Source organism: Lepidochelys kempii, chromosome 8 (genome assembly GCF_965140285.1).
Source record: "Lepidochelys kempii isolate rLepKem1 chromosome 8, rLepKem1.hap1, whole genome shotgun sequence".
Taxonomy (NCBI): Eukaryota; Metazoa; Chordata; order Testudines; family Cheloniidae; genus Lepidochelys; species Lepidochelys kempii.
In genome coordinates, this window is record NC_136387.1 from 90,494,214 (window position 1) to 90,516,529 (window position 22,316).

The 22,316-nt window shown below is 46.2% G+C and overlaps 2 protein-coding genes across 2 annotated transcripts in view; both read right to left on the bottom strand.

Annotated features, from left to right (window-relative positions):
• The window catches only part of PGM1 (phosphoglucomutase 1), a 29,778-nt gene extending 24,583 nt beyond the window's left edge, over nt 1-5,195 (bottom strand). Inside the window, exon 1 of the mRNA XM_073357450.2 lies at nt 4,835-5,195. Coding sequence (XP_073213551.1) covers nt 4,835-5,080 — 246 coding nt within the window. The 5' untranslated portion in view covers nt 5,081-5,195. The remainder of the gene's footprint in view (nt 1-4,834) is intronic.
• Nucleotides 5,196-18,407: 13,212 nt separating this feature from the next.
• EFCAB7 (EF-hand calcium binding domain 7) overlaps nt 18,408-22,316 on the bottom strand; it is a 38,096-nt gene continuing 34,187 nt past the window's right edge. Inside the window, exons 13-14 of the mRNA XM_073357452.2 lie at nt 21,950-22,057; nt 18,408-20,417 (exon numbers count right to left, since the gene is read on the bottom strand). Coding sequence (XP_073213553.1) covers nt 20,343-20,417; nt 21,950-22,057 — 183 coding nt within the window. The 3' untranslated portion in view covers nt 18,408-20,342. The remainder of the gene's footprint in view (nt 20,418-21,949; nt 22,058-22,316) is intronic.

Below are 22,316 nucleotides of genomic sequence, written 5' to 3' on the forward strand. Positions count from 1 at the left end.
TGTGCCTTCCCATATCATCCCTTCCGTTGCATCAGTTTCCCTGTACCCCTCTTCCTCTCAACCCCCATGACTGCAATAAATAGAGCATTTCATTCTTGAAATGTTGACTTTTATTGCACAAACAAGGAAACTGAAAGAACAGGAAAATAATTTAACCTTGGAAAAATGGTGGGATAAAATTGGGAGGGAAGAAACCAAGTCATCTTGTCTGTAAAAGCAAAACAGTTTTGCCCATCAAAGGTCTTTGAATGGCTGCCTTTTGTTCTGAGTACCCTCTCCCAGTATTGAGTGGAAGGAATAGTGCACCTCCCACCCACCCCCTGCCCCTGGAATGTCTCTGATTTTCATGGAGCACTACTGCGTGTTCTTGCTGTAGACTTTCTCCCCCATGTCCCATGTGATCTTTTCATACATGTCTATGTTTCTTTGGCTGGATCGGACCTGTGCCTGCCCAGACTCTTCTCCCCACAGACCAGTAAGATCCACTACTTCCAGTGTACTCCAGGTGCGTTTGGAGCATTGAGTTGCCATGATTAGCTGGGCTGGCGAGCTCTCCACACTGATGAAACACGAAATGGGAACTCAAAAGTTTCTGGGCTGTTTCCTGCTTACCTGGCTGCTATGCAGCAGAGTTTAAAACAATCTCCAGAGCGGTCACAACAGAGCATTGTGGGACACTTCCTGGAGTCCAATTCAATCAAGATACACAACGCTGCATCTACATAGCCTCTCTGTCGACCCATCAACAGTGAATCAGGCACTACACCTCTCGCAGAGGTGGAGTAATTAAGTCAATGTTACAGTGAGTTAGGTTGGCGGAAGGGACCTGGTAGTGTAAGATGCATACATTATTAGATGGAGGTAAGGCAGCTTCTGTCAACCTAAGTCTGTAGTGAAGACCTGGTCTGCTAGTGTGAAATTTAGTTCTCCTTTTCAGTATGACAAAAAATTTCTCCTTGGTGGTTTTCTTTTTCAATTCCTTCACAAAGGAAAGTATACAAAGCTTGCCTCAGTAGAAGTTTCAAGGAGCTGCACCACCATAATATTCCTGCTTGAAATCTTCAGCGATGATCAGCCTGCTGATGTCTTTGGCAGTAGCTGTTTGGTTTTTAAGTTAGTTAATACCTTTCCTTGCTCTGTATAAACCTTTTTTCTGCACATAATCAGCCGTTAGCCTCCTATCCCACACAATCTGTATCAGCTTTTTTCTTCCTCCTTTGCTTCGTGTTTCCCTGTTTCTTTCTCAGAGCCCTATTCTGCCCTAACAAACAGCTTTAACCTATTCAGACCAATTACTAAGCAAAGTAAACACCCCTTGGCAAACAGGCCCCTCAAGACATGCAACTGTGTCTGACTAAAGGTTCCAAATAACTGCTCCAGCTATGTGTCCTGTAGTGTCAGTTTACCTAGGAAAAGGGACCCTCCTTAAAATAAATATTTCTGTAGTCGAGGTTGTAGTTTTACCCTTCTAATGTGCTTTTGGGGGATGGGAAGCACAGGCTGATGATTGCTTTAATCCTGGACCCTACTCCTGCAAACACTTGGACCCTGCTCCTGCAAACACTTGGACACACATAACTTTACACACATAGTGAACTAAAAGGAATTACTCGTGTGCACAAAGTTACACATGCATATAAGTGTTTGCAGGACCAGTGTGCAAGAACAACACACCGGCTTTTTCTCCCCAGTCCCCCAGAAAGCACATTACAAGGAAAACCCTCTAACCACAAACTACAGAAATACTTTTTCTAAGGAGGGTCCCCTTCCCTAGATAAAGAGCTATCCCTAGACTCAGAGATGCAGCAGTTATTGGGAAGTGTAAGAGCGCTAGCCACACCTAATGAAAGGACTGTTTAGGATGCAGGCAGGCCTAGCTTCCATCCCTCTCCCCATACCTCTTGTGGGCCCTGGAGTGGGCGGAAGCATCACCAATGGTGTGGTGATCAGACTCCTGGAAAAGCGCCAGACCCCACTGGACGCCTGGGTATGCTTCCAAAAACTTGAACAAAACAGTCCTTTATCCTGCTAAAACTAATTCCATTATTTGTTTATTCATGAGGCTCTGAAGTGTTCCCTGCTGCCAGTGCAGCTATGTACACATGTGACGTTTACATTCCTGCTCTACCCCTGTTCTAAAAAAATTTCGGCTCTACCACAGCGGTTTTCTTTTCTTTTTTAAATTAAAATAAGCTGCTCCATCCACTCCTTTCACCGCTATACACAAGAAAGGGCCATTCTGGTTAAGGAATGACAGGCTTAGGCACCAACTGAAGGTTACAAAGTGAGCAGCTGCCATGAGGGGAATATAAAAGACAAAGTTCTATCTGACTTTTCTTGTAAATTACATTTTTACCCTGTGAGATGTTATTGGCTTCAAGTGGATTTAACTGCCCATGCTCCTACACTGCTGCATTGACTGTCTGCAACTAGCCAGTATCTTCAGCTCACCCTACACACCACTCAACAAAGGAAAGCGTCTCTTGCTGATGAGAGGCATCTGAACAACCAGGAGGCCCAGAACAGCATGACACGGTCCATTTGTCAGGTTACATGTAACTAGCCGGCTGAGGCAAGGCTCATCTCCGCAGATTTAGCATCTACTGAGTTATCCTAGCAGCATCACATCCCCACCTGGCAGACAAAGAAAGATGCCAAGGGGCACAATTAACATTGATCAAGCAGTCCCACATTCTGAATTCAAATGTCCAACTCCATTCCAGCCTGGACCTGCCGCGGCGCCCCTCCCCTGGCCCAGACCCAGCTGGACCTGCCAGGGCCGGGGTGCCTATCCTGCCCCAGAGGTGTCGCAGCGGGGAGAGGCGCCTCTCCCCCCCCCAGCCCAGGTGCTGCTGGGGAGAGTCCTCTTTCACCACTGGAGCACCCTCCTGCACCCCAAACCCCTCATCCCCAGCCCCACCCCAGAATCGCACCCCCAGTTGGACCCCCACACCCTTGCACTCCAACCCTCTGCCCCAGCCCTGAGCCCCCTTCCACAGTCTGAACTCCACGGCCCCACCCCCACCACATGAATTTTGCTATGTGCACCAATATGAAGGTCACGTGTCACACATCACCTCCACATTGGTGCACATAGCAAAATTCATTCCACACACGGGTGGGAAAAATTAGAGGGAACGCTGCTGACAAAGTTATACATCCATCTTTAATTACAGACATCTGATAGCTTCTACAGTTCAGCAATGAAACTAAAATTCTGAATCTCTGTGCATATCCACATCAATAGACTACAATTTCCAGTTATCTTAGATATCATTAATTAGAATCCATACTCCCAGTTTCACGGTTTTAGTAACAATGCCTGCTGTATAAGTCAATTTACTTCCATTGTATCGGTGCAGAAAATTTCATCAGGTTTCAGAGTAACAGCCGTGTTAGTCTGTATTCGCAAAAAGAAAAGGAGGACTTGTGGCACCTTAGAGACTAACCAATTTATTAGAGCATAAGCTTTCGTGAGCTACAGCTCACTTCCTCAGATGCATATCGTGGAAACTGCCACGATATGCACGTTTCCACGATATGCATCTGATGAAGTGAGCTGTAGCTCACGAAAGCTTATGCTCTAATAAATTGGTTAGTCTCTAAGGTGCCACAAGTCCTCCTTTTCTTTTTGAAAATTTCATCAGTTTCCTGCTTCTGCCATTAGCACTTGTGTAAGTGCAAGCCTGGACAGAACTTTCTTCATAGCCTAATAATAATTACTACTTTAGTTTCCTGAGCAGTTAGGAGCCAGTTTCACTGCTGGGGACAGACAATTCCTGCCTTCTGCCACAAACATACCAAGCCAACAGGCCCTGAGGCCCTGTTTTCTAGTGCAAGGCTAATGTACTAACTCATGCGGGTGAGGAACTAGCAGCATAACAAGACCAGAGCTGTTTCCTTAAATGCAGGTGGGGTGGGAACATTGTAGCCGTTGCACATCCAGACCATAGTGTGAGCTTGCAACTGGGTAAACAAACCATTGTGTCTAACAAGAAAAGTTTCTGCCATGCAGATCAGATGGATTCCAAGGCGCTAGGCAGTCGTGCCTTCCAATGTTACAAAAGCCCTATACAGTCAATAAGAATAACCTTTGGCCAGTCTAAGTAAGGGCAGCATGCACTGCTGAAGCAAGCTAGGGAAACTGTATCTCTAATGCCTGAAAGGTTAACTTAAATGTCAAAGAGCATCAGACCTAAGGCTTTCCCCCAAGGTGAATGCAAGAGTAGTGCCACCCCTCCCCCCCCCCCCCCCCCCCGCTAGCAGGGATCTCAGTGCAAAAAAACCAAAACCAAACCAAACCAAACCAAAACCCCTCAGTAACTCACCCATCCACACCTAGGCAATGCGCAATCAGACCCTGTCCGCCGACAGGCGGTGTCTGAAGGGCACAGCGATTCCAACCCTCCAGATAACAAGGGCTTTCATCCCCCCAGCCACTGTTTGCCCCCCTGCAGCCTCCCCCCGCCCCATCAACTGCAGATTGTTGCTCTCAGTCTCGCTAGGCCGGGCGGACGGCGGGGCGGGAGGGGAGGGAGACGTGCGATGGGGAAAAGGGGAATCAAGCCCCCGCTGTCACCGTGACTCGGCTCCGGCTAGAAGCTGCACCGCCCGCTGCCGCCCTGCATGCCAGGCACGGGGAGTGGGGACCGCGGCAGGGCAGCCCTCGCCGGCCGGGGGGAGGGGGGCACAGCTCAGGGTCACGTTGCCCCCCACGAAGCACAGTCCAAGGGGAGGGCAGCGGGGGGGGGGGGGCTGCACGGGGTGTTGCCCCGGGCGCGCCTGGGCGCAGCGGCTGCGGCGGGCACGTCGGGCGCGGGCCGGGCCCCCCTACCCCGTTGGCGGCGGCGATCCGGATGATCAGCTGGATGGCCTCGGTCATGTAGAACCGGCCGTCGCCCCCCACCACCAGCGCGGCCTCCTGCCGCTCGGCCGGCGGCACCGTGGCCAGGATGCTCTGGATGAAGTTCTCGGCGTAGTGCGCGTTGTCCTGGAACACCCGGACCCGCTTGCGGAGCCCGCTGGTGCCGGGCTTCTGGTCGGCGTAGGCCTGGGTCCGGACCGTCACGATCTGCACCATGGTGCCGGGCTGGGGCGGCCGAGCGCGGCTCCCTGCCTCCTCCCGGCGCAGCCGCTGGGCGGAGCTTGCCGCTGTCACCAGCCTCCCGCACGCAGCCCTCTCCTCCGCCCTCTGAAAGGCAGGGGAGCCGAGGCCTGGGCCCCATGTCTGCGCTGAGTGGGGAAGGGCGACCCCTGGAGGAGCTACAGGGGGATGAGATCCGGCCACTGGGGGATCTCCCTTGGGTGATCTTTGGCACTGATCCTCTGTAGTCCCTGCAGAACTGTATAACTAGGGTGACCAGACAGCAAGTGTGAAAAATCGGGACAGTGAGTGGGGAGTAATAGGCACCGATATAAGACAAAGCCCTGAATATCGGCACTGTCCCTATAAAATCGGGACATCTGGTCACCCGATGTATAATTGATATGCAGCCTCTTTTGCTGACCTGGATTATGCGGGTGATCGCACGCTTTGGTCAGGATGCAAAGCACCCCCCTGAGCGAGGTAACTTACATTGACTTAAAGCCGCCTCCACACTGTGCTATGTCCAGGGGAGATGCTCTCATGGAGGTGGAGTAATTACCTCGACGGTCCACAAAGTGCCTCTTCACCAGAAGCACTTAATCAGCGCCACCCCATTGGTGCAGCAGTGCTGATTTAGTGCAGTTGTGAAGACAAGCCCTCAGAGATGCACTAGAGCAATGGTTCTCAGAGGGTACATCAACTCATTCTGATACTCGCCTAGTTTTACAACTGGCAACATAAAAAGCACCAGCGAAGTCAGTACAAACTAAAATTTCATACAATGACTTGTTTATACTCACTGCGATGTAAGTAGAATATTTATGTTCTAATAGATTTATTTTATAATTATATGGTAAAAATGAGAAACTAAGCAACGTGTCAGGAATAGCGTGCTGTGACACTTTTGTATTTTGATGTCTGATTTTGTAAGCAAGTAGTTTTTAAGTGAGGTGAAATTTGGGGTACGCAAGACAAATCAGACTCCTGAAAAGGCTACAGTAGTCTGGAAAGGTTGAGAGCCACTGCACTAGAGAGCTTCCAGCAAGAGACAGCTACTCTGGGCTGAGAGTTTCTTGGGCAAAAACAAGAATCCAGAGGGTTGGCCCAAAGTTGTGATATCAGACCTCTGTGCTTCTGGACAAACCATGTGTAGCGTATGATTTCATTAATCTATTTAGGCTGTAAACTGTCAGCAAACAGACGCAGCCAGCCAGATGTCCTAAGGAGTACTGGTTTAGCAGCCTCAGTCATGAAGGACCTGCACAGGGTCTGGAACCAAACAAAGATAAAATGATATCCAAAAGTATGGATCTCATATGGATGTGAAACAGGGACGTTGCTTAAACAAGACATCAGGAAGGTCAGAGGCATTTCATATGTGTTGTCAGCAGCGACTGGTGGGTATAAGATGGTTTGACTTGATCAGTAATAAGGATATAGTTTTGAGAATTGACCTCGAGCAGACAGAAGTCATCGTTGGCCACCGTTGGCTGGTCCTTTTAGGTCACATTGCCTGCCTCAGAGACGAAGACCTTGTATATCAAGCTCTGAAGACTGGACTTAAGGTCAGGAGGGGATGCTGCCCAGTCATGGACTGACAACAGTCACCACACCTGTGATTAACCTGCCTGTACCAATCAGTAATAACGCTGTGGAGCTCTTCAAATAAAGGCATACAGTGTGGGCATGGACACTTGGCACTATGGACCTCTGCTGTCTGAATGTAGTGTTGTCAGTGAAAAACATATATTTATACCACAACCACATGCTTTGCCCCTGATTCTCTGAGATCCTGGATAAATCACCTACCCACCTCTCTTCCCTATCTGTATAATGGGGATAATGCTTCCCTCCAAAGTGGCGTGAAAGTGAGCACTAATTCAGTGAAGGCTGTGAAGCAGTTAAAAGATGTGAAGCATTACATAAGGACAACATATTATTATATATTAGATAGGAAACTCTTTAGGGCACACACCATGTATTCTGTGTCTGAGTACAGTAGATAGCACCAGGTCCATGAAGCCCCCATCTTTCTGCTTCTATTAATTAATAAAAAGGTTCGTTTGTGTGTAGGTAGGTGCACCACTGCCCTCTATTGCTGAAATCAGAACTGCACAACTGTAACATAGGCCCTATGCTGCTAACATCTAGCGCCAATTCTGTTTTAGCTCATGGGGAACAGAGCTGAGCATTTGGAGTACAAGGTTCTGCTATCAAGCTCATAAAGTTCTGAGTAGCCATGGTGACCTGAGCAGTTAGCTGAAAATTCAAGGTCTTGTAGGTACTGTAGCTCCATTTAGGGGGAGAAATTGGTGATAGGATTGCACCAAAGAAACACCTACTTCCTTACAAAGAATGTACACAGTCCTGCTTCCCTGAATACAGCACAGCAGGAATCAAACAGGATATCGTTTACAGCCATCTGCCCACATCATTCAAATTCCTGGGTGGCCTGTGGTTTGATTTGGGGCCCCTGTTGTGTAAGCCACCAGGTTTTATTAAAGACATTAAGGGCTTCTTATAACTATTTTGAATGATGGGCGGTGGTTATGTTGGGGACACTGGGGCATGGCCACTAGGTAACTCGAGGGGATGGAAGACCACGAGTGTCGATGAAGCCCCCTCGCACTAGGCCCAGGTGTCCTTGGCCCCCCCGCCTGGAGGCACACATAGCAGTTATGCTGAGAATCTGCAACAATATGTTGCAAAGTCAGACTGCCTGAAACTAAGCAAGGCCAAACAGGGCAGATATGGAAGAACAATGCTGAATAAAGCAGCTTTATGTATAGTTTAACAAATGATACAGAGAATCAGGGAACTAGCTGGGAACTGGATTGGCTGGCTATATGGATACTTAGGGCAGCTTGCTATTGGGTAAGTATGCTGGGAAAAAGGATGTATAAACGCCTGTGTAACTTCCTGCTCTGTGTACAGGATTTGAGATTCAAATTTCCCTGTACCTTTCTGAATAAACTTTTCTGCTTCAAATAAACTTTTTTTATTGTTTATTTGACAATAAATAAACTTTTCTGCTTCTCTACCCCGTTGTGATTATTGGGTATAGCACACGGGGTAGCAAACCAGCTCAAGCTGTTGTTCAGCCTCTCGGCACTGGGTGCCGGCAACAGCTTTTGGCGTCCCTGGGTGGGTGGAGGCTGCAATTTAGCCTTGCCCGGACCCCTCCTGGAGGTCGAGGATTGCGGCGAGAACCGATGCCCAGCGCGCACCGGTGAGTTCATCGGGGGCCTCGGAGGAGACGCGATTTGATCGACCCCAGAGGGCACAACGGTGCAACACACTCATATAGTGGAGAAGCAATTGTGGTGGACGACGGTGAAGAACTGGTCCCTTGCAGTTGTGGACGACGGTGAAGAACTGGTCCCTTGGATAAGGTAGGAACCTTTTGAAATCCGGATTGTATGCTCTGTTGGAACCTGGGGACACCCAGAGTTACCCTGTAGGTATGGGACAGGGACAGAGCTCAGAGGTTAGGGCACGGTGTACGCCTCTAGAGTGCATTCTAGCAAACTGAAAGGTACTTGGTGCAGATCCGATGACTAAGAGCCAATTAAAACGATTCTGTACAGTTGACTGGCCTCAATATCAACTAGAGGAGCAGGAATGGTGGCCACCAGGAGGGTCAATTAATTACAACACGATCCTTCAGTTACTCCTGTTCTGTCAGAGAACAAGGAAATGGAATGAACATATGTATGCGCATTTGTTTCTGACTTTATGTACTCGACCAGATATTTTACAGCACTGTAATCTGACCCCGACTGGTTCGGTAGCAGCTAATGTTAGTCCCCAGACCCCCACCACCACTGTAATGGCAGAGCTGGTGTCCCCTTCGGCCCCCACACTCCCACCTTATAAAGGTAGGATGCCTCGGGTTACAGAGATTGCCCCCTTGGTGGGACTCTATCCTTTGCTTACCGAGACTGCTGTGGCTTGCCCACAGGCAGACGGACGTCAGGCTACCACTATGCAAGTTTACACTCATGTGCCATTCAATCCAATAGACTTAGCAGCTTTTAAAACACAGGCTGGGGAATTCTCAACGAACCCAAGCAGGTTTATATCAGTCTTTGAGGGGTGCCTCAGTAGTCACAAGCCGGATTGAGACGACTGTAATATCCTCCTAAGAACTGTGTTGTCTGAGGTAAAGGAATCAGGTTACAGCTAAGGCAAGGGGAGCGTCAGCGTTCAAGCGAAAAAAAAAAAAAAGGAAAGGAAGCTATCTGTCAAGTTCCTATCCCAAGCACTCGTAAGCAGCTCAGGGCATTTCTGGGTATGGCAGGCTTTTGCAGGATCTGGATCCCAGAGTTTGGACTGTGGGCTAAATCCCTGTAAGACTGTGTAAAAGGAGCAGATCATGACCCCTTCTATTGGACCCCAGAGGCTGACAGGGCATTTAAAATCCTGAAAAAAAAATTGATGGAAGCCCCGGCTCTGGGCCTGCCGGATCTCTCTAAGCCATTTCAGTTGTATGTACATGAACGAAGGGGGGTGGCCCTAGGAGTGCTTACACAGCTGTTAGGAGCATGGAGACGTCCTGTGGCTTATTTTTCTAAGCAATTGGATCAGGTTGCAAAGGGTTGGCCGGCATGTTTACAAGCGGTCGCAGCTACTGCCCTAGTGCTTGAGGAAGCCGAGAAGCTAACTTTGGGAGGGGTTATGCAAATCTATACTCCCCATATGGTCCGAGCCTTATTGGATGCAAAGGGAGGGCTTTGGCTCACCCAGGCTCAGATTGCTCGGTACCAGGCTAAGCTGTTAGAGAACTCTGAAGTCACCTTACAGCCTTGCCCCTCCCTTAACCCAGCCATTCTCTTGCCAGAAACAGAGGAACAGAAACATGACTGTTTAGAGATCATAGATGTCCAGTACTCCAGCCGTCCGGATTTAAAGGATGTACCCCTCCCAAATGCAGATTATGAGTGGTACACTGATGGTAGCAGTACTGTAATAGATGGGCAAAGGAGAGCGGGTTATGCTGTTGTGACCCTCCATGACACTGTGGAAGCTGAAGGTTTGCCTGCTGGGACCTCTGCCCAGCTTGCCGAACTAATAGCCCTGACTCGTGCACTTGAACTGTCAAAAGGAAAGCGGGTCAACATTTTTACTGATTCAAAGTATGCTTTTGGTGTGCTGCATGCTCATGCTGGCCTATGGAAGCAAAGGAGAATGCTGACAGCCCAAGGCTCCCCAGTCAAGTACGGGCCCCAAATCCTCCGGCTCCTAGAAGCCGTACAACTTCCCTCGGAAGTGGCGGTGGTACACTGTAAAGCCCATCAAAGGGAAGATCAAGATGTGGCCAGAGGTAATGCCCGGGCAGATAGAGAGGCTAAGCATGCTGCCACCCTGCCATCCCCTCAGGCTGAGAACGCCCATATGCATGCCCTTATCCCATCAGTAGGGGAGCTTCCAACCCCTCAGTACTCTGGGGAGGAGAGACAGCTAACTCACAAACTCAGTCTCCGGGAAAAGGAGGGATGGCTCCATTCCCCAGAAGGGAAGGTCCTCTTACCAAAGGGCCTAATTCGGCCAGTGCTGCAGAAACTACATCAAACCACTCATGCTGGCAGGGAAGCACTTATCCAACTAATGGGAAAATACTTTTATCACTTCCGGACTCCGACCCCTGGCTGCCCAGGTACAAGCGGACTGCTTAGTCTGCCAAAAGAATAACCACCGATCGGGACATCCTGTGCCACCAGCTGCCCTAGAACCCACTCCGGGCCCCAGACAAGTGTGGCAAATAGACTTTACTGAGTTTCCCCGGACCCAAGGGTTCAAATATCTCCTTGTCATAGTGGATCGGTTCAGCGGATGGCCAGAAGCCTTCCCATGCCGGAACTGCACTGCCAGAACAGTGGCCCTCAAGTTTGTTAAGGAGCTCATTCCTCGCTTTGGACTCCCCCTGTGGATGGAATCTGACAACGGGACACACTTCACGTCAAAAATCATTCAAAGCATCTCACAGGCCTTACAAATCCCCTGGAAACTCCATACGCCCTGGAAACCGCAAGCCAATGGTGTAGTGGAGCGTACCAATCAGACCCTTAAATGGCATCTCTCAAAAGTGTGCCAAGAAGCCTCACTGCGATGGCCTGATACTTTGCCCCTCGTCCTACTCCGTATCCGCGTTCTCCCACACGGTAGATTAGGGCTCAGTCCCTTTAAAATTATGTTTGGAAGGGTATGGCCTATGAATGGCACCCCGGTTCTGTCAGGGGAATGGGAGTTGGGTAATGGTTTTTTGTCACAGTATATGTGTTCCCTGTCTGCTGTTCTCTTGTCTCTTCACAGGTATACCAAGGATTCCCAGCCTCTCCCCTTGGACACTCCCATCCACTCCTTACAGCCCAGTGACTCTGTGCTTGTTCGTACCTGGAAAGACGAGCCTCTCCAGGAGAAGTGGAAAGGATCCTATACCGTCCTGCTGATCTCCCATACAGCGGCAAAGATCGAGGGACACAAGAACTGGATCCATCACTCTCGTCTGAAGGCAGTACCTGCCCCCTCGTCAGCAGGACAGTGGACCATCCAACCTGCTGACTCCTCATCTAGTGACGATCTCAGGCTAAAGCTACTGTTTAAAAGACACAAATAGCGGGCACCTTAATGCTAAAATGGGCCCACCCAGGTACTGGAGACCCTGGGTTGGGAAGACTCTGGTGATAATTAATTGGGTAACATTGTTATTCTCTGTATTGGTATTTCCAAATTGTGCATATCGGGAGCATAACTCCTTTGTTTCGCTTGCGCACCATGTTGCTACTTTAACAAACCAGACTGATTGCTGGGTGTGTGCTCCAACTCCACTGTCCCCCAAAACGGGAATGCCCCTTGACATGCTGCCCTTGACCCTAGCAGAATTAGCCGCCACCAAAGAGCAGGAAAGAACAGACTCGCCGTTCTGGAATAAGACCTCTTTACAGCAGGCCACCTATCAGGACCAGGAGTATTCAGTTGCAGTACTCACTGAGGGTACACCTACCTGCCCTTCCCTGCTTCAGTTTTCTTGCCACCCTTGTGTGTTCTCTGGGCCTAAGTCAGAGTCCTCTAGGGTGTCCAGGATCCTCCATTTTCTCCTGCAGCTCCTCAAGGACTGCGCCTTGATGGGGTGGAAAGGTTTGAATGCTCCGATGACCCTGAGAGCTATGCCTGCTGGAGTATTACTCCTGGTAGGGTCACCCAAGCCAGATGGGTCGAAGGGTAGGAGCCAGACTCAAAGCAGTCCCACCAGTCCCCCTAGGGGACTGTGAGTCAGGCTAACAACCTGTCCACACAAAAATGCTTTCCATTACAGAAACAACACAGAGCCAAGCCGTGTCTGTCACAGATTTCCAGATACAATCATCAACTCTGGAGACCCGCAACCTGCTGGACATAAGACAAGATCGTACTGACCAACCAGCAAATCCGGCCGATGCTATGATAGTGGGGAGTCAACGCTGCAAGGAAGTTCTTCAGATGAAATGAGATTCTCAGGCTATGTCTAAACTTAAAATGCTACAGTGCATAGCCGCAGCACGGCAGCTACACTGCTTGTAGCACTTAGATGCTCACTACAGTGACGGGAGGGGTTCTCCCATTGCTATAGTTAATCCACCTCTCCGAGAGGTGGTAGCTAGGTTGACGGAAGAATTCTTCCATTGACCTAGCGCTGTCCATATCAGTCAGTAGCCTCTGAAGATGTCAGTGCCTGGATGGGCGCGAGCTATACCGGTTCCTCCATTTATCATGGAGATTTCATAGGTCCCCGTCTATAGCTAAGCTGGCAATCTACTACCATTGTCCAAGCCCATTTCAGCTTCTTTGTAACTTTGGTTTGAAAAACTACCATGGCCAGAAAATTGGCAGATTTACTCTCCAAAGACAAAGGAGATGGTTTCTGCAAAATTGGGAGAAAATTTGTCCAAACGTTTTTTTAACAACAGTCTTGAAATGAGTATACAAGGTGTATCAGATTCTTGCTACAACCAGCTGGACTTTGATTTTATAAGCATGGGGAATGCAATGACAGGAGTAATGCATTTTATACCATTTTATCTAGCAAAGTCTTGTTATTGTTTCCCAGCCAATCTACCGGCTTTTTCTTAGTGGTATGAAACTTTCAGCGACTGTTTATGTACTATCAAGACCCTGGGGCAGCCTTTCAAAGATGTGTCCAGTTGCCATCTTTTCACAGTGCCCTTACAGAAGGGTTCTAAATGTTGGCTGGTTTAGCTTGTCAGGCCCAAGAGGTTAAATATTTACAATGCATGTTGCTACAACTTATACTTTTTCCAAATGATACTGAAAATGGACCTTTATTGTCTGTCCTACAGGTTAAAGAAAACCAGATCACAGTAAGATCTGTCTAAGCACTGGTACCTACAGTATGTAAATTGCGGCAGTCCTGTAACAGTGCTCTCATTTCAGAACTGACCTTTCCCTGCCTAATATACAGTTACCGCAGAATAAGTCAGAGTACAAGAGTTGCTGGTGGATAAATATAGCTTTTCAAGACTACTTGCTACCCAGTTAGACAAGGTCACATAAATTTAAACAGACGCCTTTTAAGAAGCCAGTCACTGGTGTCACAGTTCTTTATGTTGACACTTAGCATAACTATAAAAACTGCAATAGACAAAATGTCCGACAGCTTCAGAATTTTTTGTGCAATTTCTGTTTCAGCTTGTTTCTGGGTGTCACATCCAGCTTCTTTATTCCAGCTCACCCTGAGGACAGTTGGTTAAAGTCAGCAGCTAAGAACGCAGAGAAAAGCCTTTATCTTTCTTACAGGGCTTATTTCTTTATGACCTTATGTGACAAAACCTATGAATTATGGATGATTTTGTGAACTCTATGGATAACTCCAATACTCTATATGTAGCAAATCAGACATAGGCTGATAAGGGCCTATCATGTATCCCCCTGTCTGGAAGAAGCTACAGAACAAACAAAAGAAGTTGTTAATGACTGGAAGGAAAATGAGTGTGATAAGGGGGAGGGTGCCTAAATCGGAAGAATGCAGTCATCATTACAGGTGGTCTCAGGGGTGAAAGTAAGTTACAGGACTTACCGGTATGCCAGAGTCCTGAGCAGGGAGCGTGGCCTCAGCTGGAAGAGACATGACCTTAACCGGAAGACTTAAAGGGCCCGGGGCTCCAGCTGTGGTAGTGGCTTTAAATTGCCGTCTGGGAAAGCCGGTCCTGGTACGGCGCACCGGCTCTTACCAGTACACCGTACCGGGGCGTACCGGCTTACTTTCACCTCTGGGTGATCTGCTGGGAGGGGGATTTGGGGGGAATGGAAAATCCCCAGAAGGGGAACAAAGAAATCAGGTGTTAGTGCAGGTGTTTAAAAATGCAAAGGTGGAGAAGTTCAAGGGAGAGTGACAAAGGGGGGGCATGTATCATGAGTAAGGGAACCTTTTTGACTGCAGCCAGCCAGAGGTGAAGGACACTGTCACTGACTGCAGGGAACCAGAGAGAGAGAGAGAGAGAGACTCCATGATTTGGAAGAGGTGCCAGACCTGGAGGACTAATGATGAGGGGAACCTGGAACCCTGAAAGGACACTGACCCAAATCCTGAAAAACACTCAAGAGTGGTGAGGAAACTGAGGCAAGGAATGGCATATAGGTGTTTGTTTTGCTTAGATCTGTATATCTCTTATGCTGTTTGAAGGAAGAGTAATTATGTTAGAAACCCTATGCACAATCAGTGCCTATTTACTTCAAGTACCATGTATCCCTGAAGGGGTAAACGATAAATCAGAGTGCCCACAAGGAGGGATCTCTGGGAGTGGCTGTTTTTAAGCTACTGGGATGTCTTCGGGGGTCTGGCTTGATCCTGAGGGCCTACAGTAGCTGAGCTATGTGATTCAAGTTTCAGAAGGGATATAGTCTCCTTCTGCCCCTCCACCCCCATGAACATGAGACAGTTCTGTGGTGACCTGGAATCCTACTTCCGACGTCTGTGACACAAGGAATATTTCCAACACACCTCTGAACAGCACACTGACCCACAGAAACCTTCCTACCAACACTACAAAAAGAAGGATTCTGCGTGGACTCCTCCTGAAGGTTGAAACAACAGACTGGACTTCTACATAGAGTGCTTCCGCTGACGTGCATGGGCTGAAATTGTGGAAGAGCAGCATCACTTGCCCCGTAACCTCAGCCATGCAGAACACAACGCCATCCACAGCCTCAGAAACAACTCTGACATCATAATCAAAAAGGCTGACAAAGGAGATGCTGTCGTCATCATGAATAGGTTGGAATATGAACGAGAGGCTGCCAGGCAGCTCTCCAACACCACTTTCTACAAGCCATTACCCTCTGATCCCACTGAGGGTTATCAAAAGAAACTACAGCATTTGCTCAAGAAACTCCCTGAAAAAGCACAGGAACAAATCTGCACAGACACACCCCTAGAACCCCGACCAGGGGTACTCTATCTGCTACCCAAGATCCATAAACCTGGAAATCCTGGGTGCCCCATTATCTCAGGCACTGTCTGGCTATGTAGAGTCCCTCCTCAGGCCCTATGCTACCAGCGCTCCTAGCTATCTTCGAGACAACACTGACTTCCTGAGGAAACTACAATCCATCGGTGATCTTCCTGAAAACACCATCCTAGCCACTATGGATGTAGAAGCCCTCTACACCAACATTCCACACAAAAATGGACTACAAGCCATCAGGAACACTATCCCCAATAATATCATGGCAAACCTGGAGACTGAACTTTGTGATTTTGTCCTCACCCATAACTATTTCACATTTGGGGACAATGTGTACCTTCAAATCAGCGGCACTGCTATGGGTACCCGCATGGCCCCACAGTATGCCAACATTTTTATGGCTGACTTAAAACAAGGCTTCCTCAGCGTTTGTCCACTAACGCCCCTACTCTACTTACGCTACATTGTTGACATCTTTATCATCTGGACCCATGGAAAAGAAGCCCTTGAGGAATTCCACCATGATTTCAACAATTTCCATCCCACCATCAATCTCAGCCTGGACTAGTCCACACAAGAGATCCACTTTCTGGACACTACCATGCTAATAAGCGATGGCCACATAAACACCACCCTATACCGGAAACCTACTGACCACTATACTTACCTACACGCCTCCAGCTTTCATCCAGACCACATCACACGATCCACTGTCTACAGCCAAGCTCTACGATACAACCACATTTGCTCCAACCCATCAGACAGAGACAAACACCTAGAAGATCTCTATCAAGTGTTTTTACAACTACAATACTCACCTGCTGAAGTGAAGAAACAGATTGACAGAGCCACAAGAGTACCCAGAAGTTACTTACTCCAGGACAGGCCCAACAAACAAAAAAATAGAACGCCAATAGCCGTCACCTTCAGCCGCCAACTAAAACCTCTCCAACGCATCATCAACGATCTACAACCTATCCTGAATAGAACCTATCCCATCACTCTTATAGATCTTGGGAGACAGGCCAGTCCTTTCCTACAGACAGCCCCCCAACCTGAAGCAAATACTCACCAACAACCACACACCACACAACAAAAACACTAACCCAGGAACCTATCCTTGCAACAAAGCCCGTTGCCAACTCTGTCTACATATCTATTCAAGGGACACCATCATAGGACCTAATCACATCAGCCACAATATCAGAGGCTCGTTCACCTGCACATCTACCAATGTGATATATGCCATCATGTGCCAACAATGCCCCTCTGCCATGTACATTGGCCAAACTGGACAATCTCTACGCAAAAGAATAAATGGACACAAATAGACATCAAGAATTATAACATTCAAAAACCATTCGGAGAACACTTCAACTTCCCTGGTCACTCAATTTCAGACCTAAAAGTCGCAATTCTCCAACAAAAAACCTTCAAAAACAGACTCCAACAAGAAACTGCAGAATTGGAATTAATTTGCAAACTGGACATCATTAAATTAGGCTTAAATAAAGACTGGGAGTGGATGGGTCATTACACAAAGTAAAAACTATTTCCCCATGCTAATTTCCCCCCTACTGTTACTCACACCTTCTTGTCATCTGTTTGAAATGGGCCATCCTGATTATCACTACAAAAGTTTTTTTTTCTCCTGCTGATAATAGCCCACCTTAATTGATTGGTCCCTTTACAGTGTGTATGGCAACACCCATTTTTTCATGTTCTCTGTGTATATATATCTTCTTACTGTATTTTCCACTGTATGCATCCAATGAAGTGGGTTTTACCCCACGAAAGCTTATGCCCAAATAAATTTGTTAGTCTCTAAGGTGCCACAAGTACTCCTTGGGGTTTTTTTTTTACACCAAGGAAGTGTGCCAGAGAGGCTGAAGTGTGAGACAGTGGCTGGAGCTCACCCAGTGACAAAGGGGAGCTTAAAAGCACACTGGTCCAGCAAGTTGGGCCCCATATTCAACAGTTTTGTAAGTGTCCAGCAGCTGGAGCTTGACTGTGACACTTTATAGCCAGATTTTTTATTAAAATGTAAAGGAATAAAAAAACAAGCAGTGGCTTAATCAGTTAGAGCAAGTGTAAGTTAAGTACTAACAGCATCAAACACTAAAGGGGAAAAATAAAATCACTGATAGATCGGAAAAATAAAATCAAGAGTCCCAGCTCTTAATATTTCCAAGGCACGTCAATATTTCTTAGGGCACGTCTACAATTAAAATGCTGCATCGGTGCAGCTGCACTGCTGTAGCACTTAAGTGAAGATGCTCTCACGCCAATGGGAGAGAGCTCTCCCATCGACATAGTTAATCCACCTCCCTAAGAGGCAGTAGCTATGTCCTAGGAGAAGCTTTGTCTACACGGGGGGTTACGGTTGGTATAACTATGTTGCTCAGGGATGTGGATTCTTCACACCCGACAATGTAGTTATACCAACATAGGTCTGTCATGTAGACCAGACCTAAGATAACAGTCCCACACATAATCAAAACCACAAATGTGCATATTAAACCCCAAGAGCCCCTAGGCCCAATTGAGATACCAAGCTCTTCCTCAGGGAAGCATTTACAAACAGATGGAAAAGCAGCACAGGTTTTCAAATTGCACTACCGTCTTTACAGAACCCAGTCTTTGTAGAAACACAATAGTGTAATTATAAGGGATGGCTCCTTTTCAATATTTCCAAGCGTAACCACTAAGGCAGATGAAATCAACTGAATGCAGCGCCTTGGCCGCAATATTTTATAAACGATATATTGCAATCTTCTGTTCTTATTACTGAGCACAGCAGTATTTGTAGCATGGAATCTGCTTTACACACACACACACCAAATGTAGAGAAACGACGTCACAAATGTAAAAGGCTTCATATTTTAATTGCAAAGCGTACAGCACCAAAAATGGAAATACGCATTATGATGATTGTGGTGTCAGTTTTACAGCCATGTTGGAAAACAAGGACCTGCCTCAAGAAGTTTCTGATCATGTCAATTAAACGCAACGCAAACAGCTAAGGATCAGGTGTGGGTGGGAAGAGGGCAGCATAAGAAAGAGCAAAGGGATGGCATCTGGCACACAAAAAAGCGGAAGCTATATGAAATACAGCCTGGCCTACACTTAAAAGGTAGCTCAACATAGCTATGTTGGCCAGCTGCATAATAAAGTCAAGAGTGTAGAAGTGGTGAAAGTGAGAGAGGAATACACATGATTACATAATTCTATACAACTTTCAACATTCCTCCGGTATGGCTCACTCTGCACACTAGTAATTTTTCAGAAAGAGACTGCATAGGAATAACTACGCATTTGTTCTGTTAGGAAAGCAAATGTTCTTCATAATAAAGAGAGTCTGTCAGAGGCCCTGGAGGAAGAAGGGCCTAATCCCCAGTGTAGGCACAGCTATGCTGACAGAAGAGTGCTTCCATTGATGTAGCTACCGTCATTTGGGGAGGTGGAGTTTGGACAGAAAAATCCCTTCTGTTAGTGTAAGCTGCATCTACGCTACAGGGCTCTACTGGCATAGCTACGGCTACACCGCTTTGTTGGTATAGTCTTTGTAGTGTAGGCGTACACAGACTGGAACATGAAAAAAAGGCATGACGTCCATGTGGGAAGTAGGAGACTAAAAGGAAGCTCGAAGAAGAAAGAACTGAGCAGAGTGTGTGGAAGGGGTGCAGCTGGGAATCGGAGCAGAGACAAAGGCAGGAGTGGAGAAGCATAGCACTGAAAGTGGAGTACAGGGAGTCTGAGCTGTGGAAGGTGTGGAAGCCAGTGAAGGGATTCAACGGAGTGTTAGCTCAAGAGAGAGGAGGATTTTAGTTGCAGGATTCTGGATAGAGTAGAGAGGAGAGAAGCCTGGAGGTGGAAGTTACATTAATTAGGGTAAAAGATAACTGGTCAGATTTTTAACACAGTGTCAGCGACAGGAAGGGACAGATTTTAGAGATATAGAGGAAGAAGAAATTGGGTATGCGAAAAACCTGGATATAAAGGAGAGGAGTCAAAACTGACATCAAAATTAGAAGTGGCGTGACATGGATGGAGTGAAGGTGTCAGTGGTACCAATGAGGCAAAGAGGAGAGAGAGAAGCTCAGTTTTTGACACAAGGAGTTTGGGATAGTGGTGAGATATCCAAAAGGAGAGAGCAGTTGGATGGAGAGACAGTTGCATATGTAGGACTGCACAGAAAGCTATAGGAAAGACTGCTGGCTGAGCCAGCCTTGGCATTTGTGAGGCACAGCTGAGAAATCATAACTTGCACTTCCACTACATGTCAATGACTCCTGTTTACCATTATGCCCAGGACCAGCTAAGGATGTGAGAGAGGGTGTAGCAAGCTGGTTCTTTGGGATACATTCAAAACATAAATGATTCATTTTATGTAAAAAGTGTGTGTGTTCTTTCTGCAGATGATTATTCCTTTTAACCCTGATTTATGCTTTTAAGGCTGTCTTCCCATCCAACAAGGGAAAGCATATATATTTCAAATTCCCTCAAATCGGCAGAGTGCGTGCGGGGGCTTGTGGCTGCAGGCTTTGCAGTCACAAAAAGCCATATCTGGCAGTCAGATCTGAGGGACTGGATAGGATTGAAGTCAGGCCTTGTGATTCATTGGCTTGAATAGCTGAAATCATGGGAGCAAAGCATAGATCTGAAATAAATGATCTGTATCAGTCTTGGTTCTGAAGTGGACAAGATTAATCAATTTATCTATTAATCACAGGACAATCCTGATTTAGTTCTTGTTTTAGTAGTTCCAAGAGTGGACTTTTTTCTAAACGTGGTGTTTAAGGTACGAGAGAATGCACACAATTATATATCCATTCTTCTTGCTCTTTCAAAGGCATCACATGCTGACAAACCTGCATGTAAAAAGAGGGACAATATAATGAACTATCTTTAGTTACCATTCTTTCCTTAATTCCTACCCAAGTGAACATTTACTACTTAAAATGCCATCTAGAAAACATTAATCATTTCATTTCTAATACCCATATTGGAAAAGTTAGCTGATGCAAAACTGAAGTTGTGTAATGATAGGTATTATTACTGCATTTAACTACATTATGGGTAAAATCCTTCAAGGGGCTCTAAGCCTACAATTCTCATGGATTCCAGTGGAAAATTAAGGTAATAAAACACCTTGCAGCATGGAGCCTCCTCTATCTGATCAAAGGTAGCAGCAGCAGTGTTAGAATAACCCCAATCCTGCACATGCCAGGATTGGGGCCATAGGTTGGATAATGACGAAATACAGAGTAATATCATTTGAATGAGCTGCATTTGAAAGAGAGACACTGCACTTTTTGCACTACAAAGAGTAGGTTATTTTAACTTGTATATTTATTTCAACTTTTACTAAAAACAGTACAACTTCTAGAATGGGAGTCAGCCAATCAAATTGCCAATTGGCTTAAGCACTGTCCATAAATTACATTTTTTTTAAAAGTCTGCCTGTTGGAAATTATATTGTTCATAACATACATCATATACACGTATTTTTGTGTGAGACTAGTTAAAGCACACATTAAGTCTGTGCTTCATGATCATGGAATGCATCAGATGAAGAGAAAACATTTTAATTTTGGGCCAAATTTAAGTTAAGAGCTGCTTCTTTTAAAAAGAAACCTAAGATGATAATGCCACTGCAAACAAATAAACATGCCACTGCAGGTGTTAGAAGTAAATCTGAAAGTGAAACTGCCTAGTTACAGTAAATTGGATTTTTAAGTTTTTCATTTTTAATAATCTAAGGTGTCACTAATAATATAAACAACATTATTCATTTGCAGCATATGGATGTTAGGTTAACTGTCTCTCTTTAACAATAGTATAACGAACATACATCACTCTACTGCAACAACACACATAATAAAACATAATTTAATTTACACTAATCATTTAAGAAGTATAGTCATTATAATTGACGGTTCATACAGGCAAAACATCTCCTGCTTTGAAAATAAGTCTGTTAGATTTGCATTAGCATTTACAATATTTATTAATTGGTGACCAATCTGCTATGACAACTCTCTTTTATTGACATAGGGGCTTGCTTTTTAAATAGGAGTGAATGCTGAAAGGTATTCATAATTAGTATGTACAATTACAGTGAAAGGGCAAGTGAATCAGACATTTGCATGCAAAAACTGGCTAGTTATACATTTATCTGGTCATCTGCACTCGAAAATACCTGCACATGCAAGGTAGGTGCACAATTTTGAAAATCAGGCCCATCATCTTAACTACATTTCTCATGTAGATGGACATTTCTCCTTTTGCTTCATGTCCACATACTCAGTATTAATACAGAAAGATTTGCAAAAACAAACTCTAAAAGTGTCACATATGATATTTTTACTAGGATTTTAAATTAGGGAAATAATAACATTACCATCATGGATTTTGGTGCCACTTCAACAGCAAAAATGTTGAGTCCCCTGTTATTTACACAGTTCTTACTCTGCTCATTGTTGACATGAATAACCACTTTGTTTTCAGACTGTAAGTGGAAAAATGTTAGAGGTCTCATTAGTCTTCATGATTAAATGGCTGCTTCTTATAAAACAACTTAATGATGCTGGTTATTTCATCTGAAATTGCTATTATAATGGGATGGAAAGTTTTAAATATGTAGGGCAAAATTTTAAAATGCACCTAAGTAACCTGGGACCTAAGTCCTTTTTCAAAAGTGCCTGTGTCACTTAGGACCTCAAGTCTGATTAAAAGTCAATGGGATCTGAGCTCCTATGCGACACAGT